The 20157-nt window shown below is 34.7% G+C and overlaps 1 protein-coding gene and 1 pseudogene across 1 annotated transcript; both read right to left on the minus strand.

Annotated features, from left to right (window-relative positions):
- Positions 1-8199: 8199 nt before the first annotated feature.
- Positions 8200-10182, minus strand: LOC132172366 (L-type lectin-domain containing receptor kinase IX.1-like; annotated as a pseudogene).
- A 2216-nt stretch (positions 10183-12398) lies between these two features.
- LOC132172535 (L-type lectin-domain containing receptor kinase IX.1) lies at positions 12399-14327 on the minus strand. Its single transcript, XM_059584048.2, has one exon. It carries the CDS (start codon positions 14325-14327, stop codon positions 12399-12401), a length of 1929 nt encoding a protein of 642 aa, XP_059440031.2.
- Between the last annotated feature and the right edge of the window lie 5830 nt (positions 14328-20157).

The raw sequence follows: 20157 nt of genomic DNA on the forward strand, positions 1-20157 counted from the left end.
ACTGACGTTGCGATCGATCGCACTTCAAGTGCGATCGATCGCAGATTTTTTTTTTTTTTTTGATTTTTTAGGACCATTAGGGTCGACTTTGTGGACCCTAATGGTTAACTATCAGCGTCCACCTTAATTTGGACGCTGATAGTCAATTTTTTTAAAAAAAATTTTGGACCATTAGCGTCCACAAAAGTGGACGCTAATGGTTGACAAAAGTCGACCCTAATGGTTAACTATCAGCGTCCACTTTGGTTTGGACGCTGATAGTTATTATTATCATTTTTTTTAAAGGACCATTAGGGTCGATAAAGTGGACCCTAATGGTTAACTAAAAGTGGACGCTAATGCTTGACTATTAGGGTCGACTTTTGCTTCCGTTTACATCATCTTTAGGGTCAAAACATTGCGACTTTTAGGGGCGATAAAGTGGACGCTAAAAGTGATCATTAGGGTCGACTTTTAAGTGGACCCTGATAATTAGACATTTGATCATTAGGGTCGGACTATTAGCGTCGACACCTTTAGGGTCGAAAAGTCGACGCTGTTGGCAACAGCGTCCACTTTAGGACCTTTAGGGGCGACTTTGAGTCGCCCCTAAAGACCTAATTTCTTGTAGTGATAGGTGATGAAATTTTATCAACATTAATCTTATAACATCTATGTTGAGACAACCGCACGTGGTTTCGACATGAGCTACAGAAGAATTATAGAAATTAAAGGGATACAAAATCTCTAACACAATTAAATTATATGAAGGAAAAAAATAATTAAAAACTAAAAGTATTTTGACGATATATGCAGCATGCCCATGATGTCTATCAATTATGTTTTGGACTTGATAGGGCACAATTGAAACACTTTTTGGAGTGAAGAGAAAAGGTATAAGAGACAAAACCCTAACATGGGAGCTAGCTAGGTTAAAGTGTGAAATGGCAATGGTGTATGGGAATATATATGTTCACATTCTTCGAGCCAGACATTAAAACTCATCCATGCACGTTTTGTCAAGCATTACGTGAAGAGCAACTCTGCCCAATTCATGAGCATGTGAGTTTAATGAGGCATCAAAGGGACATTACATCTCCTTCCCAAAAAAAGCCAAATAAATCGGAAATGAAAGTTATGATGAACCTCATGTGCTCTCTTCATAGTTTAAGTCACTGCAGTTTTCGTCACAAACTAAAAAAGAAGTAGTTTTCAATTGTATCATGGCCGAGTGAAGCGACATAATCCCTTGTTGGGATGATAAACATGATGGAAATATAAGCAAAATCGCGTTTTTCTTGGTGTGTGTACAATTGTACAGATATATGATTTTCTGATGATTGACACCTGGCCAATTAGCTCGTGGTTGGAGGGATTATTCTAGTCTAATCTTTGAAATCTGTGTCTCCTTAATTCAAGGGCAGATCGAATCTTATTGGTTTAACAAATCACATTCACGTGGGCTTAGCCAATAGGAACTTGTGTTTAGAGACAGACACCAGACCTTTGTGATTATTGGTGCGTTAGCAGCCGCCTAAGCACTATGTTAATGCAAATAGTAAAGTACTAGGTCTTCATCTAAAACTGACATCAAGCCCATAAATGGTAAAAATACGGCTTTTCTAATTAGATAACCTTTTTCTGGGCAGACAAAAACTCGCACACCTATTGCTTGGTGGTAAAGATTGTTTGCCATTGGACTAAACCCGATAAAGCGTGGCAAGACCTCCATCGATTGGCGGACGGTGACTTCAGTCCTCCCGTGTCAGTCAATCGTGCAATGACACATGCTGCTACATTTCCGTGCCTCTATACAAACTTCTAATTAGCATGGTGTACTTTAATTACTTTGTTGTTGTTGTTTTTTTTTTGTTTTCTTTTTTTATAAGTATATAGAAAGAACTAGAGAAAGTGTTATGGTTTTGTGTGGAGTTGGGGAAAGGAGAGATCGATTTGTGTAGGGTTTCAAGAGGAAGATAGAAGAGGAAGATGGTTTCGGTGTGATTTTGCGAAGTAAGAGGAAAAATGTGGGGAAATGCGAGAGACAGAATTGTAAAGCTCGATGAATCAACCTGTCTGACGAAGAGTGAATCTCAAGGCTTGATGATCGATGCGTCTGACTAGACACGAATCTCAAGGCAACATTGCATGGTGTGGCGCAACTTTGAAAAGTGACGCAACCAGCTGGAGTCCATTTTATAACTAAGGTGGAGAATGCAAAGTGTTTGCGTTTTATGTTGAATAGAATGTGTTTTGTAGATTTGTGTTTCATATTCGATCTGTAGTGTGCATTTTGTGACCGGGCGAATGCAGTGAACTTTTATTTTAGTTGTTAGTTGAATTAGTTATAGTAGTTGTTTTGTATTTTCGAGTCAATATGGTAGTGTTTGCCAATGGCCTGGGCTGGTACTGTGCCAGGGCCAGTACTGTAGCACTTTTTTAGGAATATGGAATATGTGTTTGATTGGTTTTAGTGAAAATGTTTTATGGGAAAAAGTAAAGTAAAAAAAAAAAAAAAAAAAATTGATATGGAAAAATGTAAAAAATTTATTTTGTAGTGATTTTTTTATTTGAATAATAATAAAAAAAAATGATTGATGTGGTATAAAAAGTAAAGATGTTATGATTAATTTTCAGGTAAAAAGATTTTTTTTTTTTTTTTTTTTTTTTGGATTGAGGGAGGGCCTGGTACAGCACCAGCCCAGGCCAATGGCAAACATTGCCTATAAGAAGAGAGGAAATGACAGACAAGCATACAGAAAAGAGAAAAGACAAGAATTATGAGGATAAAGCCCAAACGAACCATGATTGGCTTTAGCCACCAAGTGAGTCGTTGAATTTTCTTGTTTATGAACCTTTGCAACATCTCATACTGGAATATGAGAAAGGGTAAGGAGGGTGTCTCTAATTATAGGATCAATCCTTCTATCTTTAATCAAATTTGGCTTTTTGAGAGCCATAATAGCAACAAGTGAGTCTCCCTCTAGAAGAAGCTTGTCAGCACCCAAAGAAAAAAACTAGATTAGCTACTAAGAGAGCTGCAATAGCCTCACCAACATTAACCTCAATAGATTCCAAAGTTATGCATTATTAAGACAAAATAAAATGCATTTTTGGTATAACTAGGAGCAAAAACAAGGGAGTGATCAGTTGAATGAAAGTAGTACTTTAAAAAAAAAAATGTTAATTTTCATCATCTTGGATCAATTCTTAGAATGAATGTGAGATTAAAAAAAAAACAAAGAGTATTACTCAAACAAAAGTGTTGTTAAGGATACTAAAACTTTTACTATAAATCCCTTACAAACTAATGTAATAACGTATGTGACACTAACAATGCTAGTAACTAAATAATTAAATTCGATTGTAGCTAATGTGACACTGCCACATGGACTGCCGAGTCAATTTGTAGAAGATCATTGTAATAAAAATTATAGTACCCCAAACATTTTCTCTCGAACAAATAGAGTAACATGGATAAAGCAGAGAAGTAGTTATGAACCAATATGAAACATATATAAATTAAAAGGAAATTTGTTTACTCGTATGAATGTTTTGATGAAAGGATAACGATATGATAATATATAAAAATCGAGATACTTGCATTTTTAATTAATTAAGGTGCTAGTATGGAACCAATGAGAATAATCAAAACAAAGAAAGCTATTTGTAAGATATGACCATGATTAATTTAAGCTCAATTTATGGGTAGTTTTAACTTTTAACCACATGTATCTTAGCTTAGATCATTATTACATTCCATCTTTTGAAAAAATAAAATAAAATTCATTTTTTTTAGGTTGAAGGTTTGAGGAAGCTGCTAAAACAAATGTTAGATATCTTTAGATATCTTTTCAACTTTTTTCTTTCATTACATTTTTCCTTTTTTCCCTTTTTTTTTTTTTTTTTTTTTTTTGTATTAAATGGCTTTGAAGATCAGGAACCCCATCCAATGACCACATGAGATCGATGTAGCTCAACTCAGATTGTTTCAGCTCTTTCTTTCTTTCATTTTTCTTCCCTTTTTTATTTTTTATTTTTTGTTTTGTCAATATATATGTATATATATATATATATAGAGAGAGAGAGAGAGAGAGAGAGAGAGAGAGAGAGAGAGAGAGAGAAAGAGAGAGAGAGAACTTGACTCCCATGATATATCACACATTATTAACCTCATGTGTGTGTCCCCCACTATATAAACATATAAGGAATCTCCAAGTGAGACTTTGATATAATATGTTGTAACACAACCCTAATTCAGATGTTTAAACTTATAAGTTTGGCCCCAAAAATATATATATTGGGATGGAATTACATATATATAGACCAAGGGGAGCCATGGCCTCCTTTGGTTTCAAATTTTCTTTTAAAACTTTTTTATTAAGTTATATATAAAATTTACTGTTGTGATTACTACCTAATATGGGATTTAGTAACTCACGTACTCCTAGTGTATACTCCAATTATTCTACAAGTACTCTAGAAGAAATAGCATACCACAATCTTAAGAAGTACTTGTTGAATTGATCACTCTAAAGAAAAGTATAAATCATTCTACAAAAAACCTGTTAAATTATCAATTATTGTAATATGATATCAGCGTAGAGATTTTGAGTTTGAACCTTAACTCTATAGCTTATCTTTTCATTTCAATTAAATAATCAACATATTGAATCTCACTTAATTATTGATGAAGAGTTTAAATTCACACGTGAGAAGAGAGTGTGAGAATATTAATTAAATGAATTCATCATTTTCTATCAGCTTAAACTAAGAGTATCCCGTGATTTAGCAAGACATTTCTTTAGTTTCGTATTTGATGTATCCAAAAGTTAACTTTTTGCCATTGTAATAGGATGGCCATGATAAATTTGGATGATTCTGATTCTAAAACCTAGTACAATTACATAGTACTGATGCTTCTAATAATGTAAATGGTTTGGATATATTAATTTATTGCCTCTAGTAATTAATATTAGTGGTTTGGATGTCTTTATTGAGATCGAGGTGCATACATGATAAGGATAATGATGATCACTTGCATGCATAGATAACATTTGTTTTATCATTTAATTATCTGATCTGTATTTTGAATGCAAAAGTGATCATTATCCTTATGGGTACACAATCATATATAGTGTGTGTTAGGTAGCATACATTATCACAGCAGCTCATAATAAAGCTATATATGTTTGAATTAATCCATTTTATTTACAATCGAAAAACCTTCTTCATTCACGAGCTAGCTTCTGCCAATTATAGAAAAGTTCTCTTTTTCATGAAAAACTAATAAAATTATGAATTAAGCAGCCGAAAAATTTGGCATGTCATTGTGGCCTACAATGCACCAATAGCTTTCATAGCCAGCTTTTGCAATTTTGATAGAATAACCTATGGTCTAATATTAGGTTGATTCAATTTTTTTTAATAAATTAACAAGTTTCCATACATACTCTGATACATCCTAATTGTGTATCATGTGTCATGCACCATTAGTGGCTTAAGCTAGCTTTTGTCCCAATTGAAAGGCTCCAAACGATAACATTATAGTTTAATGTATGATACCTAGAATATTTAAATCATTAATAAGCTAAATGGAGGGACCATGTGCAGGTAAGCATGCAACAACATAGCCGAAAGCAGTCTTAGAAAAGTAAAACAGAAAAAATAAAATAGATTGCAATTCAAACAACCTAAATTAATTACTTCCTCAATTCAGACACCTACCCAAAGTGAAAGTTTGAAAGTCCATCCATTTTGAACTGGCCTATTGAGATTTACTCTAAAATTCATAGAAATAACTTTACCATCTTCTAGCTGAGTAATACAAGGAGGAGGTTAAGGATTCAACCTGTGGATGTGGAAATTTAGAGAGAGAGAGAATCTAGGCCATGTCTCACCTTAAGATTGTCAGTAAAACATAATTATCTTAACTTACACCAAACATGGATGTTTTCTTCCATTATGAAGGGGTGTCTCATGCATGGCTGCTCTAGATTTTCACACATGCATATTACAGCATGATCAGTAACAACACTGCAAAATTTGATTATTCTAATTACTTTCACCAGCATGAAAGCAGTAACTGAGAGATATCACAAATCAAAGGAGGAACATCAGCAACTGCAGAATCCAGCATCAGACGCCAAGGTATGCTCACATTAAGCTCTCCCTTCAATCCTTCTCGCAAATTTTCCACAATAACTTGGAGCTTTATTTGAAGATATTGTTTGCATGATCACTGGAGATTTGCGACAGTGAGATACCTAATAACAAAATCCTACCAAGTCTTGAGTACTTGACTTTGCATTAGTGACCTGCCAAAACTGTTTTGTACGTGTAAGTTCATCATATGCATAAACGTTGGTCATATACATACATCCGGCCATTAGATTTCACATATCTAATGGTCTATATGTTGTCATATGACAAATATGTTGTTACTTCATTTAAAATTTAAAATAACATAACATCATGTACACCGTTAAATGCAACAAAACAAAATCTTGATAGTAAAATAGATCCTTTCAATTTTACTTAAAATGAAGATGTTCTTCCCATTGAGTATGAGGTATTTGGAGGGGAGGAATGCTAGGCTTACAAAATATTTTACAAAAAAAAAAAAAAAACCTTTTACAAAGTGATGTGACACAACATGATTGAAAATGAGATGAATTCAAATTTTGAGAATTTCAATCATGTTATGTCACATTACTTTGTAATAAGTTTTTTTAAAAAAATATTTTGTAAGCCTAGCATTTCTCTTTTGGAGGGGGGGGGGGGGAGGAGATTTAACTAGGTTGTGAAGGTTTTCCAAGGTACTTTTTAGTTATTTAGCCTTTGTCCTTCTGAAAGACTTGTGTGTAGCTTATGCTCGGTCCCCCTTTAACGTTTTGAGTTGGGGAGTTGCTTTTTGCAGATCTGTTTGTTTCTTTTTTTCATTAAAATTATATATACTTACAAAAAAAAAAAAAGAATAGATAAATTTTGATTTAGTTTGTTCAAAGATATGGTTTGTCCAAGAATTATACTCACTTTATCTTGAAATGTCCATCTCATGCTTCCCTCAAGTCCAAAGATAAAGTTTGTACTTCAAGCTTTATCTAGTCCAAAGATAAATTTTTAATAATCATAGTGTCATCATGATTGATTTATCTAGTTGTATTAACTTAATCTTCACCTCAGCCAAGGATATGAGCAGCTGCCTATTGATTACACTTGCAAAGTCATAAACACCTGCTAATTGTTACCTGTTATACATCTTCCAAACAACCTCTTGATGCTTTTGCAATATCAACCAGAATTATATTCAAGAATTGTACTAAATGCATTAGTACTATACTGCAAGAAATTACTAATTGCATTAATTAGTACATATGCTGCAAGAAACTAATACTTGAATATAAAATTATGTCAGTAATGTGTGAAAAAGTACTGTCAAAACCGTGAAAACTTGGAATTAGTTATTCTTGCATATTGCAGGATGTGGATGTCAAATTAGTGACGGAATGACACAGAATTGGATGCTAAATCAACCACATTGCTATGATTAATTATGAAACCATATCTTTTTGCTTCATTGTTCAAATTGTGTATTTGGACCATTTATGCATCTGGTTCCAACTGCCCAACATAATGGACATCATAGATATTGGCATTTAAGTGTAGAGACGAAAATTGCAGAGACAACATCAAATAGTTAGCTGGCCGGTATGAGCAAAATGTTATTTATCACAAAATTATTTAATTCATAGAACTTGTTCTCAAGAAATCAATTATAATTTTGTAATTAAAAGAAATCAAAAGAATAAAGAAAAAAGAATGAATGAATGAATGATTTTTTTTTAAAAAAATAAAAATAAATAAAGAAAAAGAAATGTGAAATGAAAACACGCTGTCGAACGAACAGGAAAAAAAGAAGAAGAAGTTTAGTAGCTTTCAACTGACCCTTTTTTGTAGCTTTAATTTCTTGAAAACTACAGTAAATTAAAGTTCTTAAGCTTTTATCTGAAAGCACTTTATATATATACACAGAGAAGCAGAAAAGGACTACATTCATTTGTGTATGTCACACAAGAAGATAAGAAAGATAGCTCAGAAAAATAAGAAATAAACTAGCACACAAATCTTATCAACAAGGAGCGTTCACACCATAATGATTGTGTAAGTAAATGATACAATGGAACACACAAATCTTACAAACCAAGTTGGTTAACCTGCTTAACGACCATCTTCAAAGCTTGTAGTTAGCAAAGGTTCACCAGAGTTGACTAACGGTGTAACTATATGATACAAAGGAACGGGCATCTTCATAGGAAGATTTGGCACTGTTGCCTCAAAATTAAGAACTTGAATTGCTTGCCTTATTGATGGCCTGAAACTTCGATCAGGATGAGCACACCAAAGCCCAACCATCATCAAGCACTCTACCTGTTTTTCGTCGAAATCCATATGCAGCTTCCCATCCACAGTCAAAAGAAGATCTCGTTTCCCATAAAGATTCCAAACCCATTGAACCAACCCAATTTCAGAATCATTTTCCATAGTAGCAATTTCTACTATGGGTTTGGAATCATTTTCCATAAAGATTCCAAACCCATTGACCTTCTTCCGGTAGCAATTTCTAATGCAGCCATCCCAAAATTATACACGTCTGACTCTTTACTAGCCCTACCAGTGCTTATATATTCTGGTGCCATATATCCTAATGTTCTAGCCAACCCCGTTGTCTGGGGACTGAGCTCGTGATCCATAAGCCGAGCTAATCCAAAATCACCAAGCTTCACACCGAAACTAGAGTCTAGCATAACATTGCTAGATTTAATATCTCGGTGCACCACACATTGCTCCCACTCTTCATGAAGATAAAGCAACTCAGAGGCCAACCCAAGAGATATCTTGTATCTCACTAACCAAGGGAGAGGACTCCTTTTGCCAAAGAGGGGAGCATCAAGGCTACCATTCGGCATAAACTCGTAGACAAGTAGGAACTCGCCTCTATCATGACACCATCCTATGAGTTGCACAAGATTTTGGTGCCTCAGCCGACTAATGATCTTCACTTCGGTGATATATTCTTTCTTCCCTTGTTTAGACCCCCTTGAGATTTTCTTCACAGCGATTGGTATGTCTAAATCAGTTAAATACCCCTTGTAAACAGCGCCGAACCATCCTTCACCCAACTTCCTCTCATTTGAGAAGTTGTATGTAGCTGAAGCAAGCTCGTTATACGAGAACCTTCCTGGTCCCGCTCCTCTTTCTAGGTCGTCGTTTATCGATGTTAAGTTCACTGTATCTTCCGTTTCCTTCTTCTTTCCCTTCCATGTCCACAATATTACAAACGTTATAATTGCCCCTGCTATCAAAACACCACCCAAAATTGTTGAACCAACCACTAATCTCTTCTTTTTCCACATTCTTTCCATTTGTTTCCTTAATGTCTAAATTTGAACTGAATTCCCATGATTGAATTGTATTTCGCTCTCCATATTGACTTGTACCTGCTGAAAACCCTACTGTGACCCACTCAGGAAGAATATTCCTGAGATCAATTTCATAAAAAAGACTGGTATTCTCCCAAGTATTAGAGGTTGTTCGGTACTTCCAAGAGACACTCAAATTCTTGGTAGAAGCATTGTAGGAGATCCATACATCAGCAGTGTCTCCACTGTGCAAGCTGGCATTCCAAGGAGTGTAATCGGCTGAAGCAATTGAGTTGGTGTTAATCCCCACATGCTGAAATGAAGGATCCTATTCAGGGTTCACGTATGAGTCGAACTCAACAAGAACAATTTGGTTCCGAGGAGAATCACTGGTTGTGGTGTTGAATAGGCCTAGAAATCCACCAGCTGAATTAGGCGGGATTTCGAATCCAACAGGAGCCAAGAAGAATTCTAGCCCATGCCCATAAACGGGATTGCCTAGGGTGCTGATAGTGAAGGAGTAATGTGTGGTAAAGTCAGTGAGCTTTCTCGTATCAGGGTCCCAGAGCGGTACCCTATTAGCGTAGATTGCCCAACCAACTCGGCATACATAGTTAATTTTGTTGGTCATTTCAATGGCTCCAACAGTAGGAATTGCATCTCCATAATATAGTATATCGGTGGAAGTGGGGTCAAAGCGAGTTATTTGGAAAGAAACTGAATAAGCTGTGGGAGGAAGTAGAAGGAAGAAAAAGAAGAGAGGCAACATAGGTTTGTCCATCAAAGAGATGGCCACGTACGGCTTGGGGGGGGGGAGGAGAGAGAGAGAATAATGGCATGGAAATTACACCTGAACTTTCAGTTTATATCCTGATGATATGCTAAAGTTTGAATAACGTACAGGAAGACTTTTATGCAGATCCCTCACCGGCACAATAGCGTCAGCACGCTGAAATGAAATATAAATCAAAACAATTATAGTGATAAGTTTATATATTATAACATGATGGTTAAGTAAAGCTTAAGTTATTGGGTGAATGATATGTTATGACCCGGAAGTCTTGGGTTCAAGAGTAGTAGGTGGCAGACAACCTTAAATAATAGAAATGACGTGGGTCCTGCTGAATCATATTATGACTTAGTCATTACTACTTGATTAACTCTCATCTGTCAACAACAATGAAAAAATGTCCTCAAGAGGTAGCTCAATCGACTGTGACAACGCCTAATAAAGCGGAGGTCACTAGCTAGTTCGAATCCCCCTCCCCCTCTTGTGTGAACATGTAAAAAAAAAAAAAAAAAAAACAATGAAAAATAGGTTTAAGATCCATAACTATAACTTGATCTTAAAACCGGCATAAGAAAATTACATGGTTCATGTGCTTTCAATAAATATATTCAAATACTTAATTTCTAGGTATTGATTGAAACTCAAATGTATCATATTCTCTGAATCTCTAGTCCCTAATATTAATGTGATTTTGTGCATATGCTCGATGCTAAACTCCAATGCACTTGTTTTGCGTTGAGGTTATCCCATGTCGATTGTAAAAGGGGTTGATGGTCAATTTATAAGTATGAGAAAAACCTCACCTCTTGAACAACATTTTGGGATTGAGAGACGCCCAAGACCATCAAACAGTTTGTTTTCTTTCAAACTATTTAGACTATTGTTAAACTATTTTTAATAGCCTATATATAACTCGGTAAATAGATCAAAAAGAATATACATGATGAGGAATAGTAAAAGTCATCATGAAATTAAGATGAAAATAAAATAAAATTTGAGAATATTTTAAATTGAAGTAACATATGTCATGTAATTTCAGGATCCTAATTTTTGTTATGAGTTTTTCAATCACTACGTAGTATTCGAATCTCCAACAATTTGCTATGATAGTTCGAGCATGTACGAGCCTTATAAAATTTGAGAATATTTTAAATTTAAGTAACATATGTTATGTAATTTCAGGATCCTAATTTTTGTTAGGAGTTTTTCAATCACTACGTAGGATTCGAATCTCCAACAATTTGCTATGATAGTTCGAGCATGTGAGCCTTATAAAAAAAATTTTACATTTATTGTCCCAATACTAATAATAATTCAAATAGAAAAATTATTCTATCCTATCATTTGAGATCAGTATGTTATAACAACACATGAGAAGCTAGGAACGCAAGAGACAAGGAGAGATAGAAAGAGGGCCAGGTAAAAAACACATGAATCAGCACCACATTGCTTGGCAAACCAAGTGACCTAAACACAGAAAGGCATTGACTTCCAAATGAATTATGATATGATCAAATCTAAATTAATTTATTAAAAATAATCATAAAATTACCTTGAATATTTTAAAAATCCTTCTTCCTTTGTGCCTAGGTTTGAATTGCAGATCACGGGCTTATGCCCAGCTGGCTGAAGACTATCCCAGCCGGGCTCAGCTATTAAGCCCATTGGGCCTTGGCTGAAAATTGGTTGCTGAGAAAACATAGGAAAGGAAAAGAAAATCATGGAGTTTCAAGAAAATTTATTTTATTGGCTCAATTAACTCGAAATTTCGACTCATTTGAACCTAATAACCCGATTGACTTTGTTAAGATAAAGTTCCTTTATTTCTGAGAAATCGGATAAACATCAGCTCTATGTTACTCGATTACATGTCTTTGTTTTTTTCAAAATTTTCTTCAATTTTCTTAGCAGACAAACTGAGTCTTTATTTGTTGTACTGCATGAGTCGGTATTCTAATGTAACCTGAATGCATAAAATAGGGTTGAATGCATAAAATAGGGTTTGTCAATAATTAGTTAAAGCTAGGACGTCAAATCTCATTAAGAAATTGAATACAAATAACAAGATAAGAAAACTCACAAAAACAAGAAATAAACTAGCTAGCGCACAAATCTTATCGACAAGGTTGCGTTCATACTATAATGATGTTGTAGGAATATGATACGAACGAACACACAAATCTTACAAACCTAAATGATTTACTTCTTTAACGACCATCTTCAAGGCTTGTAGTTATCAAAGGTTCACCGGAACTGACTAATGGGGTAGGTATATGATACAAAGGAACAGGCATCTGTGTTGGAAGATTTGGTATTGTTGCATCAAAATTAAGAACGTGAATTGCTTGCCTAATGGAAGGCCTGAGACTTCGATCAGGATGAGCACACCAAAGTCCAACAATCATTAAGCACTCGACTTGTTTTTCGTCAAAATCATTTTGTAGCTTCCCATCCACGGCCAAAAGAAGATCTCCTCTCCCATAAAGATTCCAAACCCATTGGACCAACCCTACATCAGAATCCTCTTCCATAGGATAACCTGACCTTCTTCCAGTAGTAATTTCTAAGACAACCACCCCAAAGCTATACACATCCGACTCTTTACTAGCCCTACCTGTACTTATGTATTCTGGAGCCATGTATCCTAAAGTTCCAACCAACCCGGTTGTTTGTGGACCTAGCTCGTGATCCATAAGCCGAGCTAACCCAAAGTCACCAAGCTTTACACCGAAACTAGAGTCTAGCATGACATTGCTCGATTTGATATCCCGGTGAACCACACATTGCTCCCACTCTTCATGAAGATAAAGTAACGCAGAGCCCAACCCAAGAGATATCTTGTATCTCACTGCCCAATGGAGAGGATTCCTCTTGCCAAAGAGGTGAGTATCAAGGCTACCATTTGGCATATACTCATAGACAAGTAAGAACTCACCTTTGTCATGACACCATCCTATGAGTTGCACTAGATTTCGGTGCCTCAACCGGCTAATGATTTTCACTTCGGTGATATATTCTTTCTTCCCCTGTTTAGACCCCCTTGAGATTTTCTTCACAGCAATTGGCATGTCTAAATCAATAAAATGCCCTTTGTAAACGGCGCCGAACCCTCCTTCACCCAACTTCCTCTCATTTGAGAAGTTGTATGTAGCTGAAGCAAGCTCGTCATAGGAGAACCTTCTTGGCCCCGCTCCTCTTTCTAGGTCGTCATTTATCGAGGTTAAGTTCACTGTCTCTGCTTTTTCCTTCTTCTTTCCCTTCCATGTCCACAATACTACAAACGTTATTATTGCCCCTGCTATCAGGACACCAACTGAAACTGTTAGACCAACCACCAATCTCTTCTTTTTCACATTCTTTCCATTTGTTTCCTTAATGTCCAAACTTGAACTGAATTCCCATGATTGAATTGTATGTCGCTCTACATACATACCTGTAGCAGCTGAGAATCCAACTGTGACCCACTTAGGAAGAATTTCCATGAGATCAATTTCATAAAAAAGACTGGTATTCTCCCAAACATTTGAGGTCCTTCGATACTTCCAAGAGACAGTCAAATTCTTGGTAGAACCATTGTAGGTGATCCATACATCAGCTGTGTCTCCACTGTGCAAGCTGGCATTCCAAGGAGTGTAAACCGCAGAAGAAACTGAGTTGTTGTTAATCCCCACATGCTCAAATGAAGGATCCCATTCACGGTTCGAGAATGAGTCGAACTCAACAAGAAGAATTTGGTTCTGAGGAGAATCACTGGTTGTGGTGTTGAATAGGCCTAGAAATCCACCGGCTGAATTCGGCGGGATTTCAAACCCAACAGGAGCCAAGAAGAATGCTAGCCCATGGCCATAAGAGGAAGCACCTTGAGTGTCAATAGTGAAGGAATAATGTGTAGTAAAGTCAGCAAGTCTTCTCGTATGAGAGTCCCAGAGAGGCACCCTCGTAGCATAGACGGCCCAACCAACTCGGTTTATATAATCAACTTTATTCATTTCAATGGCTCCAACAGAAGGAACTGCATCTCCATAATATAGTATGTCGGTGGCAGTGGGATCAAAGCGAGTTATTTGGAAAGAAACTGAATAAGCTGTGGGAAGAAGGAGAAGGAAGAGGAAGAGAGGCAACATAGGTATGTTCATGACAGAGATGGCCACGGCTTGGGAGGGGAGGAGAGAGAGAGAATAATTGCATGGAAATTATACCTGAACTTTCAGTTTATATCCTGATGATATGCTAAAGTTTGAATAACGTACAGGAAGACTTTTATGCAGATCCCTCACCGGCACAATAGCGTCAGCACGCTGAAATGAAATATAAATCAAAACAATTATAGTGATAAGTTTATATATTATAACATGATGGTTAAGTAAAGCTTAAGTTATTGGGTGAATGATATGTTATGACCCGGAAGTCTTGGGTTCAAGAGTAGTAGGTGGCAGACAACCTTAAATAATAGAAATGACGTGGGTCATGCTGAATCATATTATGACTTAGTCATTACTACTTGATTAACTCTCATCTGTCAACAACAATGAAAAAATGTCCTCAAGAGGTAGCTCAATCGACTGTGACAACGCCTAATAAAGCGGAGGTCACTAGCTAGTTCGAATCCCCCTCCCCCTCTTGTGTGAACATGTAAAAAAAAAAAAAAAAAAAACAATGAAAAATAGGTTTAAGATCCATAACTATAACTTGATCTTAAAACCGGCATAAGAAAATTACATGGTTCATGTGCTTTCAATAAATATATTCAAATACTTAATTTCTAGGTATTGATTGAAACTCAAATGTATCATATTCTCTGAATCTCTAGTCCCTAATATTAATGTGATTTTGTGCATATGCTCGATGCTATATTAATGTATCATATAAGTTTCAATTTTAGCAATCCAACTTCCCAAAGTTCTAAATTTTTGCAATTCGACCAATAATATCCCAAAATTCTCATATTGCCACTAACTTTTATTTTTTATATATAAAAAAAATAAAAAGTAAAAAAAACAAATTTGGAAGTGCAAAAATGACCAGATGACCAAAGGTGTGGCCGTAGCCACCCCGATTTTTTTAAAAAAAAATTTTTATAAAAAATAAAAAAATTATAGGCAATATGGAAAGTTTTGGATACAATTAGTCAAATTGCAAAAATTTGTAATTTTGGGGGGATGGATTGCCAAAATTGAAACTTAATTTTGGAGGTTGAATTGCAAATCACCCCAAACTTTGGGGGGTAAAATATAATTTTTCCTTATTTTAAATATTGGATCTCACTTATTAAAAGAAACTTAAACTTTTAAAATTAGTGATGATTTAACATTGCCTGTATACATTTTCTTTATTTATTTTTATTGAATTCTAAATTACTTATTTTTCTTTAAAAATAAAAAAAATATGATATGACTTCCAATACCCCTCTATTCCTTTAACATTAGCATCAGATAACGGAATAAATGCGTGGGCGATCACCAAAGTAAATTAATAAGTAATTGTAGTAGGGTTTCAACTTCAACGGCCAACTTCCGCCAACACTTTGTAAGGTGTTCAAAAAAGGTACTCAACTTTCAACTAATATTATCTCAATTTTAGCAACAACAAAAAAAAAAAAAAATCAAATTCTCTATCTTTTTCTCTATTTTAGTTAAATATTCTTTTTTAACTCTGCAACCTACTTCTAGAAGTCTTTAATCATCACGTCTTGTAAACTACGTTCATGGTAGGTGACTTTCCATTCAAAATCTATCTACGCTGACCACGATGATGACCACTAGCCATGAAAACCGACAAAAAAAATCATCCCAAAAAGACGCTAAGCTTATTTACCAACTCATGACCCATAGTGGTGCTAAAGTTTCAGCCTATATAGCCATATAGTCATTGAAAACAAAATAGAGAAAGACTTTAAACCTTATAACGTATCCAATGGTTAAGGGTCTTAAGCTTAATTGGGTTGAAGATTAGGTGCACATCACACGTTCATATTATGATCACTTGCGTATTACAATTTACTTCAACTCTCAGTCGTCAGCAACAATGAAAACAATTAATCCATAAGTTTCTCTCCTCATTTTTTTCTTTTCTTTTTTTTTTTTCTTTTTTTTTTTCAATGGGAAGCATAGTAGTGGTTGTAACGTTCATCTTGATATATCATATTTTGGGTTAGAATGAGAGTTCATCATTTAGGAGGATTCTCTCCATCTCATAACATGATAAGTGGTTGCCAGGATCACAGAGAATTTCAAGTGAAAATTATACTTTACACCCGTAAAGTACATATGTATATTACTATTTTGGCATTTTTACATCCAAAGTTTAAAAAGAAACGCTTGAACTTACAAATTATCAAACTATAACACTTTGTACCATTCGTTAACATTTTCCATATGTTAATTTGGATGGAAATTATGTCATTTAATTTTATTGCAGGTGATATTTTAGCCCTAAATGCCCTGAGGTGAAATGCATTTTTCCTAAACTTTATGGGTACTAATACAACTCTGTTTTTACGCCTTATAAAAATAAAAATAAATAAATAAATAAAAATAAAAAATAAAAAAAAACCTGCAACATCAAACCTATCATCGACTGTCACATGTATCATATGTGTCACATTCGTATTATTAAAAAAAAAAAAAAAGAATAATAATAACATAAAATTAAGGGGTGGTCGAGCCGTCCCCTTTAGCCGACTTGAGGATGGCAAACCCAGTGGCAAAGCCAAAAAATCGTTGTTGTAAGGGCTAAACTAAAAAATGATAAAGAATAATAATAACATAAAATTAAGGGGTGGTCGAGCCGTCCCCTTTAGCCGACTTGAGGATGGCAAACCCAGTGGCAAAGCCAAAAAATCGTTGTTGTAAGGGCTAAACTAAAAAATGATAAAGACAATTCAAAATAGAGACTTGTGCTAAGATGTATTGCCTTGGGTAATTATTAGGCTATGTTTAACTTAATTGGGTGGTTAGCAAAAAAAATTTAGTTCATTAAGTGTTACCCATTAAAAAAAATAAAAAAATTTAAAAAAAAAAGTGTTGAGAAAGAAAAGTCAACCCAATTGAACCAAATTAAAAAATGTACCGAGGGTTCAAATGTGTGCAAAGAATGCTTTCCAAAAGTTTATAACAACCTGAATCAGATTTTTTGGTGACTGATAATTGACACCGTTCCTCTTTATGTTTGTTTGTGTTATATATATATATATATGTGTGTGTGTATGTGTCTTTACTGCATGTCAATGTGTCATCATACTTGTGCTTCTTTGTCTAAATTTTTAATGCTTTTAGATTTGTAGATTGAGATTTGTGTAAAGCCAATGGAAGAAAGGTCCCAAGTCTATAATTTGTTTTCTTTCATGTTTAATAATTAAAATAATTTTAAACAAAAAGAAAAAAAAAATTAAAAAATTATCTTATAACATAAATAATAGAAAAAATTTATCCATTGAAAAAAAAAAAAAAAAAAAAAAAGTGAGAGACCTGCAAATTTCAGTTATTGATTGTATTTAAGACTTTGGTGCAATGTCTATCTATGTCTATAAGAGAAAAATAAGAAAAAGAAAAAGAAAAAAACCCTTACATAGAAAGAATGAAAAAGAAGGCATTGTGCGTGATTCTCCGCCACTCCATGACCATTAAGAGCAGTTCCACCACCCAAATGGCCCAAATGGCCGGCCAAATTGATAAATTCTAAAAAATAAATCATGAACTTTCCGAAGTAAAAAAAAAAAAAAAAAAATTGAAAGATGAAAGACAAGAAATGGGCAAACATGCATTGGGGTGACAATATTGTTGTCAAAGTCATGCATGATGATCACTATCGTGATAGATCTTTCCATAAGTTTTCTTTGTTTTTTTGTGTGGAGATTTAATTAATGGCGTTTAGTGTAGCTAGCTAGCTTGGATTAATTTCCTGATGACTTCGATCATTCTGCTGAAAACCGCGTTCTACCGCCCCCCTCAGATTCCGTGGGTACGTAGAGTCCTGATTTTTGGACCCTAGCTTGGTGTTAAAGTAATTAACATGGAAGTTTCAAAAATTGGCTGTATTCTCACAACAATTTTCTAAATGCATGTCCTTGAAACATCATTTCGACCGAAAATAGTATTGCATTTGAATATCTCCACCTATTTCTACATCGTGGTCGGGTGCATATGCACCGCATTCTAGAGTGTACTTGGTTGCACATGTTAGCATTTGTATTAGAAAAGACTCTTCTTCATGGAAATTTCTCAGAAATCAGAACCTTAATTAATGTAGCAATTTTCCTTTTTCAAAATATTGATGGAAATTAAAGGTGATATAATATTAATTATATATGTTGCTGTTCACCGTATGGAAGAAACCAGCGACTGATGAATTTCTGAGAATTCATCAATGGAAGAAGTATACTTGGACTGACGGAGACCATATTGCAAGATATCGAAGTCCAGTCCAGTGGCAGTGGGTTTAGCATATTATGATTTCTTTGTGACAATTGAAAAGTTTGATGGTTCTAGGCCAAGCTTAGGAGCATAGACAGGGGCGGACCTACTCAGGTCCTTGAAAAATTTTAAAATTTTACTCCTAAAATTTATGAATTTTTATGAAATATTCCTCCAAAAACTAAATTTTTACATCTTGTCCCCCAATCTTAATTGTCTAGCTCCGCCCATGTGCATAGATAAAAAGAAGAAGAAAAATTTAAAGTCTTCAAAACGTTTCTGGAAGCACGAAAATGTTACAGGCTAAGATATCGTTTAAGCTTGTCCAAACAAATGGAAAAACTTGACGATAAGTGAAAAGTGTCATGGTTTGATAATTTGTAGAGATTAAAGTGTCGCAATTTAACTTTAGAGATAAAAATGTCAAGGCAGTATAAATATTTTAAGGCGTAAAGTTAACTTCTCTTAAAAGATCAGTGAGTTTTGTCTTTTTTTTTGACTTGTTTTAACCCCTAATGTTCGGAGTGGATCTCTTAGGTACTTATTATTATTATTATTATTATTATTATTAAGTCTCTTAGGTAATATTGTTTAGTATGCCATGTTATTTATTCTTTTTATTCAATTCTTTTTTTAAAAAAAAAAAAAAAAAAAAAAAAAAAAAAAAAAAAAAAAAACAGAGGAAAAACTTCACTTAAATCTCACACGTCACGAGTTTTGCAATGTTAACCTTGTGTGATCAAAATTTACAATATGGGTATCACATATCTCAAAATCATTCTTTTATTAACCCAAACAAAGAAATTAAATCAGTATTTGAATTTCCCGAAATTTTATTTTCAAATCCCTCATCCGAGCATTGAACAGAGCAAAAAAAAAAAAAAAAAAAGAACCATCAATATTCATGGTATAGGCTTAACCAAACCGAATCTACCTAGACACAGGGTCCAAGACCTCTAAATTAGTCGGGCTTTGTAGGCAATGGCCCATGGCTAGAAGTTGCCATGAAGACATGGCGCGTTCCAGACTTCCAGTTCAATTAGTAGCTTCAGCAGCGTACGGATCTAAGGGAAGGGTGTCTTCTCGCCAAGTTGGGCCTATATAGTATATATTTATAGTTAGATTTTTTTTTTTTTTACACAATTTACAAATTTGATATGACTTTAATATGAAATTAGTAATTTAGGGTTAAGAGTCTGAGTCGTCTTACCAATTTAATTAAATGGAGTCTTATACTTAGCTATACTTTAACACAATCCGAACGCGAACACGAATTGTTAACTTTTTTTTTTTTTTCTTTTTTTTTTTAAACAAAAGAGTAGGCAGAAGAAACTAGTTGTAGTTATTCTACTTAGTGTGACCATACTAGTGTATATCCGTTGGGAGTCACATATGAGAGGCTTAGACAGTAGAAACCGCACTCGCTCCCTCAAGTCATGGAGATTTTTGTTGCGTGATTCGAACCCATGTCCTAATGTTTACCTAACTACTTTGAAAAATTTCTTGAGTCACTGAACCACCACTCTAAAAGGTATGAATTTTCACTCTTAACTAT

The sequence above is a fragment of the Corylus avellana genome, chromosome 1, assembly GCF_965113065.1.
Source record: "Corylus avellana chromosome 1, dhCorAvel1.hap1.2, whole genome shotgun sequence".
Classification (NCBI taxonomy): Eukaryota; Viridiplantae; Streptophyta; class Magnoliopsida; order Fagales; family Betulaceae; genus Corylus; species Corylus avellana.